Source organism: Homarus americanus, unplaced genomic scaffold (genome assembly GCF_018991925.1).
Source record: "Homarus americanus isolate GMGI-L3 unplaced genomic scaffold, GMGI_Hamer_2.0 scaffold21314, whole genome shotgun sequence".
In the NCBI taxonomy this organism is placed as follows: Eukaryota; Metazoa; Arthropoda; class Malacostraca; order Decapoda; family Nephropidae; genus Homarus; species Homarus americanus.
This window is the reverse complement of record NW_024720811.1, coordinates 1,080,235-1,094,679: the sequence shown is the minus strand read 5'-3', so window position 1 is coordinate 1,094,679 and position 14,445 is coordinate 1,080,235. Positions and strand designations below refer to the sequence as shown.

The window sequence follows — 14,445 nt, the reverse complement described above, 5'->3', positions numbered from 1 at the left end:
TTTACACGTTTCTGTTAATTCATCAATGTTGAGTGTTTGCATTTATTAAGGCTAAGTGTTTTATGGAAATGCTTATAATCATCATATCTATGTTAGGGCATGACCTGTATGATACTGTCACCACCTGGGAATTACTGTACCTGCAATATTATAATTTTTTACATTAGGTATTTAATTTTTCTTTTATGTACATTTCAAGTATTTCTTTTTAACTTTTTGCTAACCTTAGTACTTCTTCATTTGTTTTACTGTCAATACAAGTACAACATTACTAGCAGACTTGACTCCTTTGGGTTATAATGTTATTGCACACAGGTCAAGGTGACAGTATATACTTAGCCCAGATCAGGTACACCTTACTGTATATACAGGTATTAAACATATCAGTTTATGGGCTTTATTTAAAGTTTTAATTACTCGATAGCTGCTGCATTTACTTCAGTATGGAATCATTGTTATTTATTGTTCAGAATGTAGTGAGATATATCTATATGTATCTTACTGTCACATTACTGAACATTTTTAATCTAGTAAAATCCATAAGTGACAACTGCAGTTCATGTCGAGGCATTTGTGTTAAATACAACATAATTTAACCACATAAGAAAATATTGATTATAAACTATGAACATATTTAGATTTAGATGATTATTTAATTTAATAAGATAATATATATATATAACAAGGATTAATATCAAGTGTTTTGTATTATAGAGAAAGTGAAGGAGATGATGACGTCACGGAACAAAATGTCGTTCTTCGGAGTCAACCCGTTCGGTACCCCCGTAGGCCAGAAGATCGGTGAGTAATACCCTATAACACCTTCCCTCACTACACACACTCATACTCAAACTACATAACAACACCTAGCTCATATTAAAAAGTTAAATTTAGCATTGTGGTGTAAACTATAGTGGTAAATGTTGTTGATGTCTTGTGTGTGTGAGTCAGCTGATGTCGTCTGCTGACTCGAGTTGTCAAATGTTCTAATAACTAATACACAATTTTCCTTGTTTTAATGTCTTTGTATTAGGTGACATATGATCCCGTTATTGAGAGCAAGGTGTAGATGGTTTATATATGGGTGTAAGAAGGTGTATATAGATTTTTTATTCATAATTATGTTAGTTTTAGTGGAGGGATGATAGGGCCTTATGTCGCCAATACCTTACTCAATATTACTATTATTTTTCTTTAATAATGTACTTCTGAGTCTTATAGTTTACTGAGATGTTACTGTTACTCGTTAATAAAGTGTAGCTTGGTGATAATGAAGGTTTATAGTAGAGTGAAGAGCTGAGCTGTCATGTGACTTGGGTATAGAATTCTCTTATCACTAAGTTATTATTAACTTTATCTATCGCTCTTGAACTTAATATTATACATAATTATGATACTTTTAATTTATTTGATATTTTATTTTGAGTATTAAGTTCTGTTTTATTGTACAGTTGACTTATTCACTGTGTTCTTCACAAATATTCTGGTAGATAGGAAAAATAATATAGGATGTTAGGAAGACCAGAAATGGTTACTGACAGGAGGGTAGGTGTTACCTCTACAACACCAGATGGTTAATGTGGCTTAGCGAGGAAATCTACCAGACACTTTGAAGTTATTTCAGGAACAGCACATTTGTTGTGCTTCATCTTGTGAATTTAAAAAAAAAGGTTAAGGTGTAGAAAAGGGTGACCACCAGAAGTTGTTTGTTGATTTTCTTTATTTTTGATCTGTATATTGTTTTGATGATGTTAAGTATATTAAAAGAAACAACGACTTTCTATTATAATAAGCATTTTTTAAGAATTCTCCTCTCGTCGCCATTTTCGTTGTTTATATCGCTGAATCCCTTTTCAAGAGACGTTTCCTAAATGATGGTGAACGCTTCCACGTATTGCTCCTTGCCATTGCTGATGTATATCAACCTCAATATTAAGGTAAGTTGTTTAACACATAAATTAACAAGATAATGCATAGAACCTAATAGAACCTGACCTAACAAGCCCATAGGTTGGGTATGTTAGGTCCGGTTCTATTTGGTTCTATGCGTTGTCGTTTTCATTTTTGTGTTTAATATCATATTAGTGTGTAAAAAAAAATTCAACCAATTCGGACAATTCCTTCTGGTGTTCGCCCTTTTCTACACCTTTACCTTAAAAAATCATGGAACTATGTTGAATTTGAACAGTAGTCGTCCATTGTTACTCAGTATAGTTTCTGCTAAAATGTGAATTTTTTCATTGGTTTTTGGGCAAGTTACCAAAGGTGCGATCCTTATGTGTCATGTTCGGGTAAATTAAAGGTAATATTAAAGGACATGGGGCTTGGGTTAACCAGCAACCTAATGAAAAATATCTGGAGAAGAAAAATTATTTCTTATCTTTAGAAAAAAGCAAATTGGGTGAAGGAATACTACTCTTTGTGTTTTATTTTGTTTCCGAGTTTTTCCTGTAAATAAAGATGCTCCGAGCCACCCACCTGATGATGAAGCCATGTTTATATAAGCTTCAACTGTTTATGTGAACAGATTGAATGTTTCATGGATGTAAACACTACCATTATCCTCAGTGATAAACAGAAGCTACGACTTGGAAAACTTTTGTATAGACGGTGATGATAAAATATTATGTTGAGAAGACTCTCCTGAGAAAAGGACAAATGGGATTTGTAATTTCTCTAAGAATATTAGAGTGGCAATACACATGAATGTTTTTGCCAGCAACATTGTCCTTTCCGTACACGTGAACACTTCCAGTGAATGTTATTACATGTACATTGTGATTTATTGTAGACAAGACAAACCAGCAAAACCTACCGAAAATGCCTACTTTTGGCTGGAAATGCTGTACTACTGTATATTATTTTATGCTAGGTTGATTAAGTTTGCTTACTAAGGTTCGTATGGAAAGATTAATTTCTTGCTGGGAAGTGTTCTGTCACTTAAACCATTAAAGCTGTACAGTATAAGTAGTGTGGCAGTCATTTGTCATATACTTCAAGTATTGTCAGGAGATTTATTCATGGAATTTGTGTCTGTATGTCAACTAATTTTGCTAGTTTGTTGACATAAACACTGAAAGAGGATATACTGTATGTCTGAATACAATAGGTGGAGAGCATCTGCATAAACTAACACCACAAGCTATTGGTTGACAGTTCCTCATGGTCTGAATTATCATGTTTGGATGTACTAGTAACACGTTGTAACTGTAATGAAGAATACACTGGTTGTCTGCTTGTATAATAATTAATGGACTTTGTCATTGAGATAGACTTGACAAGGCATACAGTATATTTTAATTATCAGTACTTTCTAAATATCTCTGTGGAGGACGGAAGCCTATCTGCTGACCTACATATGGACAGCCAGAGATGATGATAACCTTGCTTTCTGTGCCTTATGAAGCAGCCACACATGCATGTCATTTAGACTAGTGATAATAATGTGAGTCTTCAAGGTGATAAATGAATCATATGCTGTTTGGCAGATGAGTACACTACAGTATAGATAGTTTAATTAGTGAACAGCACTATACCATGAACTCAGTTTCTTTATGGTTCAATACTGTATCTTTTTTTATATTACACACAACTTGGTTATATGGTTCAGTATGAGAAAGGTGTGGCTGGTAATTCAAGGAGAAAACTCAGCTGGATATAAAGCTCTTGAATTTGGTAAGGGGTAGTAAGACTAGAGTGAGGCTTGAAAGTGACGCCACAGCAGGGAGAAGAAATCAAGATGCTGGAACCTGTACGGTATAAGAAGAGGAAACAATATATGAAGATGTGCTGTGACCTTTATTGTGTCACCCATTGATCTCACTACAAGAAAGGTTGATTGTTTTTTCGCCTCAGTAAATACAGTACAGGCATAGATTTTGTTTCGTTTTATCACCTCGGTAAATATATTTTTTTTACTTAATCTTTTTCATCTTTATTAAATCCATGACAAATGATGCATTAACGTCTACTGAGACTTACTGATTTATAGTAAACCATAGGCCATTGTACATTACATACAGTATTATGCTCTGAAAAATAAATATCATCATGTTCCTGTCTGTCTGTACACTACTAAGTATTATGTTCTGCAGGATTCCCAATTAAAATTACTCGGCCTTCATTTACCTGCATGTCCAGAAACAGTGGAGAAGAGTTTGGTCAGGAGTCAGGTGTTGCACAGCAGTTTTATCCTGCAGATTAAAAAAGATGATGATTTATGAATAGATTGTGTCAGTTAGCACATTTCTGGTTGTCATGAGGTGAATTAATGTTATACAATTTATCTCTGATGATGTATTAGATATTTGGGGCAGTAAAGACTGTGTACAGAAGAGAACTTAATAAACCAGTGCAAAAAGTTGACCATGAAATGAGGCAGCAGAGGTTGACCTTTGATAAGCTGGTTTGACCAGTTTGTTGTTGGGCAGTGGGGCACTTTACACTCCTCTATGTGTATGTTTGTATTTGCATTAATTTATGTATGCACTAAGCATATTTATATGTGAATGTAAATGCGTGTTCACATATTTGCTCATACATCCATTTAGTTTCTTTTTTCCATGTGGCTTACAAGTTTATCCATTATATGTGCACTTGCAAACATTTACTGTACAGATGTTGGTGTGTGAGGGGGGGGGGGGTGGTGAAGGTATGGTGTACAGGTGTTCTGAACTGCTCACTGTAAAATATGGCCATGACTCACATGGCTGCTCTGCTGGGTTAACTGAGGACTGCAACACTATACGCTCTCACTCTGGTCATGGTCCCTGGACAAGACTGGTTTTTGGAAAGTGATACTTTGGGAAACTTATGAAAGGAAACAAAATTAGCTTAAATTTTAAATAGATTAATACAGTACTGTGCAGTATTTAGGTAAAGTTAGGTTCCAAGGAGAATTAGTTACTGTGTTTTAAAGGATGTGGTTACTGTACGTATGTGTGTTAAAAGTTTAAATTGTTGCTTTTTAAAATGAAAGCTAGTTGTTGGAGAGCTACACAGACTGAGGACCTCATACTGAAGTGTTGGGTACTGTAGTGTCTGACTGGTACAATACTGGTGAGGTTGTGTTAATGACTCTTCCCTTACCTGTACTGTATGTCATGTCTCAGTACATTCATTTTCCAGTTAACAGTTTAGTTTTAACTGATTTAACCTTTCACCAGCTGTAATATATACAGTATTTATCTGGTGATTATATTAATTTAGTAATTTGTGGCTATATACTGTATACCGTACTACGTGTTAATTTAGTCTCAAACGATCCATTGTGCGTTACCTTTTGTGTTGTGTTGGCTCTTCCTGTTACTGTATAGATCCTGGTGCAGTATGTTGTCAGTGCTGAACCTTACTCTGGAACCAGGATCTTCACATCTCTATACTGTATAGACTTATCATACACATCCTCCTCTGTGCTTGCTGCTTTCTCCCTTGGCCTGTCATTCACTAAGTCTGTTCCTACTTTCTCCTTAACACATAGGCTCCCTCAGGCTTCTGCTAACACAGCTCTCTCCCCCCCCCCCTGTAGATTTAAGCTACTTCATTATTGTATTGTCTGTTTGAGTTTATCGCCCACTGTACTGTACCGTATTTAGGTGTGTTATTTTTATCATCCGCCGCACATATTTATACACACTACATATCACCCTCCCTTCCCACCCCCGAGTTCCTCATTTACTATTAACCACATCCTGTGTGGTGCCAAACTCATCACAGACTTCCATGTTTCTGTGTCCGTCATTAACCAATTTTATCTTAATGTTACACCTTTCATCTTATCTTTACCAACAATATTCTTCGTAATTTTGCCTCTCTCTTGTAGCTACAGTATTTCTTCCGGTGGGATGCTTCTGTAACATTATTCTTCTCGTTGATGTTTTAGCTACTGTATTAAGTTCTTATTAACATTTGTTGTAGCAATAGTACCATACAGTATATTACAGAATATTGTATATACCTGCACTGTATCTCACTTCATTACTTTATTCACAATGTAAATTCTGTATTTACTACTCGGAAATACAGTACAGTATATAGGTTACATATAAGAAGCCTTCATGTCACTTGACCCAGGTGATCCCCTTACACTTATTTGATGTTTATTTTGTAAATTTAAACCGTGTGGAAATAATAATCTAAGTATCTTTGATAATTTTTAATCTGTTATTAGAACTTTAGAGTAATTGGAGTCATTGTACGTAGTCAAATTAAGGTTAGTGTGAACATTGGCAAGGTGAAACAATTGTGAAATAGGTGTAGAGAATCATTCATGGTGCAGTATAAGGCAGAGGTTAAGCAATAAATGGGTGCTGTACTTGAAACAGTGCAGGGTGTATTTATTAATGTCAAGGTTTGTCAGGAAATAGATAGCTACATAGATAGCTACACAATTCAAAGTTACATAAAAAAAAAAAATATATATATATATATATATATATATATATATATATATATATATATATATATATATATATATATATATATATATATATATATATATATATATATATATATATATATATATATATATATATATATATATATATATATATATATATATATATATATATATATATATATATATATATATATATATATATATATATATCGGTTCTCGTTTATGCGTTTCCACATTTACGTGGTACCCCGCCAGAACCGGAATACCCAATTTATGCGGTGCATCTACTCATATACGCGGGAAGTGGCGTGGGCAGGGTTCGCGCAAGGTCGCCCAGTCATCAAAACATTACCGAGTTCTTCACCCGCCACAGCCGGTCCAAGTCAGTGATAATGATAGTGAGGATATAGACTTATATGGACTTTGAGGGGTTTGACAAAGAGGCCCTGCAAGCCTATGTGGTGGATAGTGATACAGGTGAGGGCCAATAATCTGCCCTCTGCCTTGGAACCAACCCCCCATCCCCGGGTGCCCAGTCATCTTTTCTACTGTTGTAAGTGTTAAAAAACCTAATATTATTGATATTTTTCTTAATTATTAATTGTGTGTGCATACCATCATAAAATTAAGATGTTATTTTTACTACAACGTAGGTATTGTGTCTGAAAAAGTGGAGTTTGGGAGTCGGCCCAGTCTCTTATTTCAATTAATCCCATATGTTCTGTTATTCCATTTACGCGTTTCTCGTTTTACGCGCTACTACGCGGATTCAATTGACCGCATAAATATATATACAGTGTATATATTACTGTATATGGCTTCTGGACAGAGTTAGTTAATAGATACAGTACTGTATAATGTACAGTCAGCAAAATATTATTGTGCACCTTTACGGGTTCCTACAGTATGACACAACGGACCAAGAATTCCGAAAACACTCATGAGTCAAAGCGGATGTTGGTAGCCCTGGCTTCCTGAGTTGCCAGTTACTCTGTTGATAGTATTTACCATAAGGTGTTGTTACTCTGTTGATAGTATTTACCATAAGGTGTTTAAGTGTGTCTGCGTGCACAATGTGTTACAAGATGTGAATAGAGCAGTTAACATCATATAGCTATATTTATAAAATAATCAAATTAATATCAAAAGCAATTGCCATTACGACTCCTGCTGTTTGCTTTGATGATCTGTCCTTTACAGATCGAAACTGCTCCATTTCTAACAGTTTCATTACATTCTTTTTAACGATCACATTTCCTATGGTAAAATTCTTTGCTCCACTGTGTTATATAACACTAACAATGCTTTTGCTTTGTGAATTTTGCTACAGTACCAGTTACCCCCGGTCAACCCCCTATCCTTATTATATATTGTGACATATTTAAGAGATATACTCTACTGTAGCTCGTTTCTTAACTCACATCTTTCCAGTAGCTCGGTTACGTATGAGTAATATTGTATAACTTTCCTATGTTACAAATGTTTGGTATTGTTTTTTTCTGGTTGAGGTCTCGTATTATGTCACTTCTCATCACTTTCTCAGATAGTGGTTATAATCTTGAGTATTTACACGATTTCGTTGTATCACATAGTATGTGAAATTCCTTTACAGCACCTCAGTGTCTAGAGTGTCTGCCATATGTGGGTGGCTAAACGTAGTACAATACTACGGTATAGTATATAATGCTATGACATTATCTGGTGTAAGTGCTATGGATTTTATATGTATTCCTGATAATTTCTCTGTGGTTACTACACATGATATAAGGAATAACAGCACATTAGTTATACAATGAATCATACAATAGGAGGTACCAACCTTACCAATACATGGCATCAGTCTCACAGTGTTCGTTGTGAGAGCCATTGCACCCAGGGTGCAGAATAATTTTTTGCTGACTGTACATAAAGTTGGTAACCACCTTATGGTTCATGGAGTTGTGAGGTCAGTGTTACTTTACTTTGCCACTGGTAAATTCCTTAGTGAAGATATGAGTCCAGGTATTAATACATGGTATTTCTTGTTTGCTTATGTCAGGGTGAACTGATAAACACAGCTGGTATTGTTGTTGGATCAGATAAAGGTGAAATGAACTAAGAAACTGATCTTGAGGTGTTTCTTGTTGTTTATTGTATTGTCAGTGTGTACAGTGTGTTTTGTAAGTGTCAGTAGTGCTCAGACCTTTAGCTACTTTCTCAGTGAAACATAAAATTAGTTTAAGTGTAGGAATGAGAGAAAGTTAGTTGACATTATGATTGAAAGAATACACAGGACAGTATATAATAGTCATTCAGTTAATGTGCAATAATTATAACATTTACAATATGTTGGAGAATGGTATCATGTATAGTGATTTATGAGCATAATTAAAACACTGATACTTCATATTAAATAAATGATGAGTTTATTAGAAATTTTTATCATGAAAGGTTCACAGTACAGCATGTCAATTTTTATGGTTAATAATATGTAGAAGAACATGTAATTGGTGAGAAAGTTAGTAAAAGTGGTGGTGGGTGGAAGTTTGTGGCAATTTGGTTGTGGGGAAGCATGACTGTGTCAGCAGTCATGTATGACCATCACAGTTGCCTAACACCAGTCTTGTCTCACTCACCTGTGTGTGTGTGTGTGTTGGCAGTGCTCTGGCTCTAACATCATCTTGTATTGTGTTTAATCTGTGAAAACCGTACGGGTGAACTTGTGCAAGTTGTTATTATAATGTACAATACAGTATATTCAACACTGGGAAATGTTTACTGTATTTAACTTGTTCTCTCTTGTTGTGTACAGTTAGAAGAGAAAAGTGAAAGTTGTGTGTGATGTGTTCACTCTTTGTTTACAGACTCAGTTGATTTATTCTGTGAACTAACTCTTACATTCATCTACAGTAATTGTTTGAAGTAAAGGACTGCTGACAACTCTCAGTAGATGTAGTGTAATGGCTAATATTTTCCACCCACTTTAAACTTTCTTTTCCTGTTTTCCTCACTTTTTTAATATTACTGTCGGTAGAGTCGGCCTCTGTAGGTAGGATTATTACAGCTTCCTGGAAATTCATGGTTATACTTTCCTGGAAATTGATGTTTATACTTTTGTGATTCTGTTCCTGTGGTTGTACAGTTTTACCATCACTGCCTCACCTACTGTTCTACACATTTTCCTTTTACTGTACACTATGAGTCACTCCTCTGTGTGTCCGTTCTTCTTGCACCATCCCTGACAGTTCTCCTCTTTCTGTTTTATAGTTCACTTTATGGTGGTATTCTTGTTATTGTCAGTCATCCAGTACAGTAGGTGTGCAGGAGTCCTATTGATTTACAACAACCCATACTTCCACATGTATAGTACACACCTGACACATCTGTTAAAAGGATTGAGCAAAATGTACAGTACAGTTCAGTATTCAGAGGGTCAATTAAACATCTCTAGATAACTTGGTTACTGTACTTTGGGTAAATGTGTTTCATAGTTCCAACTCAAGTTACAATATGATGCGAGTGTAGCCAGATTTAGCGATGAGGATACTATAGGCACAGAATTGATGCTAGGATTTGTTGTGTGTTTCTAAGCTCATCCCTGGATGATTTAAGCTGAGACAGGGGTTATGATAAAGATAAGAAGTGTTTCATATTAGGCAGCAGTCTCAAAGGATGTGTGTGTTATTGACTGAACATAAACATAAAACTTGAAAGCTTTTTAAACGGTGTGGCTGTAAAACAAAGCTGTTGCTCATATCACTGTGCTATAATTTTTTAGGCATCTGATAATATGATGGTTTTTAAAGATGTGGAAGCAGGAAGTTGTGTTTTTTTTGTGGGGGGTGGGGGGGCTGTTGGAGAGTCACTGTTGTTTCATTGTTTATGTGAGCACAAAGGAAGGTGGAGTGGTTTTTATCATCTTATTGTTTCTCTCACAGTGATCTGTCTGTCTGACCGAATATTTTGTTGCCTCGTGTACTTGCCCAAGTGGACATTTCATAGCACTAGTTTGGATCTTAGAGATAATACTATACGCATGTGCTGTACCTGTGTGGATTTGTACAGTTTGTGCACTAAATCTTATGAAAGATGTAATACAGTACATGTAGCTATGTGTCTGATTATTACCAGGGCACAGTAAGTGTGTACAGTACAGTATATCATGTGTGTCTGTCAGTGTACAATCTATGAATTTCATTAGTGTCATTTTATTACATATTAGTATTAACTGAGAAAACTGTCAGTGTGAAGGAACACGTAGGACTTGAGTCGACCAAATGAGAGCAATACAGAAATACCGAAGGATAACAAACATTCCAACAGACCAAGAGTCCTCTGTGATGGCATCTTCATCTCTCATGCAGAAATTAGGTACAGTTCAGTGTTTTTGTGCCTTTATTCTGATACTCAGGTGTCATAGGTTAACACTTCCAACACTGTACATTATGCTCTATAGAAAGTTTCATTAATTTCATAAAGTTAATCAGAGGATATAACTTGTGTGTACTATTGTCTTCTCTTTGTTATGTGTTTTGCTTATGAAGGGAAACACATCTGTCACACGAGTAAATTAATGACAACAGATGGAGGGAAAGTCTGTGTTTGTCTGTACAATACAGCCGGAAGAGGCTTAAAGCGGGGGGAAATTTTTTAAATGAAAAGTTGATGCAGTTTGGCCTTTTACAGTCTGTACTAGGCTTGCTTTTTTCTTTTTATTCACTGATGAGATCCGTAACTAAAAACATTGTATATACAATGCAGTGTTATTAATTTATTTATTGCAGTAAGAGAGCACAATTACTCGTATAAAAGTGAATGTATAACAGAGAGTGATGGGAGACTCTCTTCTTGCTCTTGGTTCCAACAACTCTACTGCATGATAAGAGGAAGGAGCTTGAGAGTTAAAAATGGATCTCTGATTTTAACTTTGGGTTGAGGTGGAGTTGATGGTAGCAGGGAGCCAGTTACTGTCGTGTATAATTTAAACTCAATCATTATATATCCTAAGATGTCTCCCACGGGTAGTCCAAAAATATGTTGTATAGTTCTGTACTGTATAATACTGTATATTACTGTAGGTATAAGATTTTGAAAATGATTTTAATGTTTGATTACTAACTGCAGAGTTCCTCATGGTGTAGGTTTAGATACTGAAGATGGTAATATACAGTACAGGGTATTGTGTCATGAATACAAGAGTACAGTAGGTAGAGATTGTGAAGACCATTGTGATTTATATTAACTAATTGGAAAAGGCTGTAAAATGTTTGTGATTAATAATGATGACGACTTACAGAACAGGCAACAGCAGAGACCTTGCCTTCAGAGGACTGGGGACTTAATCTGGAAGTGTGTGACCTGATCAATGAGTCCGAGGATGGTCCCCGCGACGCCATTAAGGCCATCAGGAAGCGCCTCGCCACCCAGCCCAAGAACTACACAGTCGTCATGTACACCTTGACGGTTAGTTTGCTTTGTGGCTGTCAAGATAGCCCCCGCTGATCCAGAAGAGGCTGTGATGTTTATAAGGATAGCTTATTTATTTATTTATTTTTGGTCAGAAACAGTTAAGAACATAAAGTGCGTAAGATGGTGGTTTGGCCGAGTGTTTCATGACATACAGTGAAACCTCCATTTAGCGTACTGCCTGGAGAGGAAAGTCCATTATATCGAGGGTCCATTAGATGTGAAACCTCCATCTAACGAACTATATAGAGATAAAAGTCCGTCATATCGTGGGCCTGTTAGGTGTGACCCTCCCCGCCTATTATATGGAGAGAGAGGGTCCTGTTATATGGAGGTTCACTGTATATTAGAAATGATGTCTTACCGTAGATGTGAATATAATTGTAAGGAGGAATAGCTTCTGTAATTCACATCCTGTAGGGTCTGAATATAACTTTTCACACGTCACTGTTAGAACCACGGCGCTGAATTGGTAATGCATGCCAGTTTCCGATTCCAAGTAAACTTTTAAATCATAGAGTTTTGAATATTAAGGCAGGTTTGTTGATGAACGGTGTAATTAGCCAATTTATAAGCAGCTATGAGAGTATAATTAGATAGAGTTTCAAGGGTTTTTGACAATGTTTTTTGCATGTTAACTGTGGGTTGGTATTAGGAAGAGAAGACACCCCTTTAAAACTTTGCTTCAACATGTCTGTTAGTAACTGGATCACCAGAGCTGTACCCATCCCCTGGTCTGGGCTGGCACCCTGGGGTTATGGTGAAGGGGAGTAGAGGGGGACATGTTGTTATGGTTTTACCCAACAGCTGCCATCAGGTAATTGTGGTGCGGCTAACCCTCACAAGTGTGGAAAATGGCTGTAAAGCATTGATGATGAATGGAGTGATTTTTGTATTTGTTTAAACTATGGTACTGTATATAAAATCAAGTTTATAATGTACGCATACAGGGGCTAGTAACACCTCCATGTATGTACACAAGGCTGTGGAGTCGAAGACACAACCTTCGACTCCGACTCCTCAAATTTTTATGCTTCCGACTCCGACTCCTTGGCCTATTTGTAACCACTATTTCTACCATCCTAATTGTAATTTGTATGTTGTAACCTGCATAGGTAAAAAGTAAAACACCGTGGCTATACTGCTACAGCTTTATTAATGATCTGGACGATATTTAAGAACTACAAAAAGATGATAGGCTTGACTTTCAAAGTTTCAATCAAAAGAAAAATAAATTTATTAAGAATTCAAGATATTAACTAGAAAACACCATTTACATGTATATCTAAAAGTTCGATCTCAGCATATGAATTTTGTTTAAGCTCATAATCTGATGTGGATCTAAATGATGATCCTACAATTCCTTTTAAAGTAAAGTTATATATTTATGTACATTAAAGAAATGAATACCTTATTAAGGAAAATGGATAAACCTTACATGATTAAGTTATTAAATTAAATTTGCCTTAATCTCACCAAAAACAGGTTGTAGCTAATTGTTTTGTAGCTGAGAGCCTCTGTGCAGTTTTCAACGAAACAAAATTTGATATAATTCAAAATTTCAAATGGTAAAGAAGAGACTATCGTCCAAAATTATAGTGCTATACTGTGCCTGCTACAATAAATTCATAATAATGCTTATAAAATGGAAATAAATTCTTTTAATAATTTAAGAAAATTAGTGGGATCAGTGGAATCACTGCAATGAATATGCCTGAGTTCATATATTTGTTCTTAGGAACAGAATAGCTTCAGTCGGAGTCGGTCGGAGTCTGGACAATTTTACCGACTCCGACTCCACAAGCCGAAATTTCCTCCGACTCCTCGACTCCGACTCCGACTCCACAGCCCTGATAGGTACTCCTGAATGTGCTGCTTAAGGATCTGTTAACCAAAATTTGATATCTTGATTATAACTTGTTCAAATGGCTTTTAGAAAATGTTCAAATGATTTTTAGAATATTTTAATTACTTTTGCAATGCTAATTACTCGCCACTTATGGGTTTTCGAGGTCATTTCTTGGTGCTTGTGTATTATTCTGGATGTACTTAAATAGTTAGGCACATTAAATTTTAGTTCAGAGAGAAAAAGTATTTTTGGCCAAAAATCCTTTAAGGCTTTAGACTTACAATTTTTGTCATTTCGGCCAAAAAATGGATTTTGTTCAAAATTTCAGTATAGGTACTCCTGAATGTGCTGCTTAAGGATCTGTTAACCAAAATTTGATATCTTGATTATAACTTGTTCAAATGGCTTTTAGAAAATGTTCAAATGATTTTTAGAATATTTTAATTACTTTTGCAATGCTAATTACTCGCCACTTATGGGTTTTCGAGGTCATTTCTTGGTGCTTGTGTATTATTCTGGATGTACTTAAATAGTTAGGCACATTAAATTTTAGTTCAGAGAGAAAACGTATTTTTGGCCAAAAATCCTTTAAGGCTAGACTTACAATTTTTGTCATTTCGGCCAAAAAATGGATTTTGTTCAAAATTTCAGTATAGGTACTCCTGAATGTGCTGCTTAAGGATCTGTTAACCAAAATTTGATATCTTGATTATAACTTGTTCAAATGGCTTTTAGAAAATGTTCAAATGATTTT

At 35.5% G+C, this 14,445-nt stretch overlaps 1 protein-coding gene across 9 annotated transcripts in view; it reads left to right on the top strand.

Annotated features, from left to right (window-relative positions):
• LOC121861203 (TOM1-like protein 2) overlaps positions 1–14,445 on the top strand; it is a 41,755-nt gene that overhangs the window by 5,238 nt on the left and 22,072 nt on the right. For 7 of the 9 annotated variants that reach the window (XR_006087987.1, XM_042358812.1, XM_042358810.1 and 4 more), the window contains exons 2-3: positions 715–801; positions 11,673–11,839. Coding sequence is in view for 8 of the 9 variants with exons in the window: in XM_042358812.1 (XP_042214746.1) it covers positions 715–801; positions 11,673–11,839 (254 nt within the window). In the remaining variant the exon portion in view is untranslated. Of the gene's footprint in view, positions 1–714; positions 802–1,914; positions 1,938–8,994; positions 9,085–10,598; positions 10,748–11,672; positions 11,840–14,445 lie in introns of those variants that run through there. The other 2 variants (XM_042358813.1, XM_042358817.1) reach the window with 2 other exon arrangements.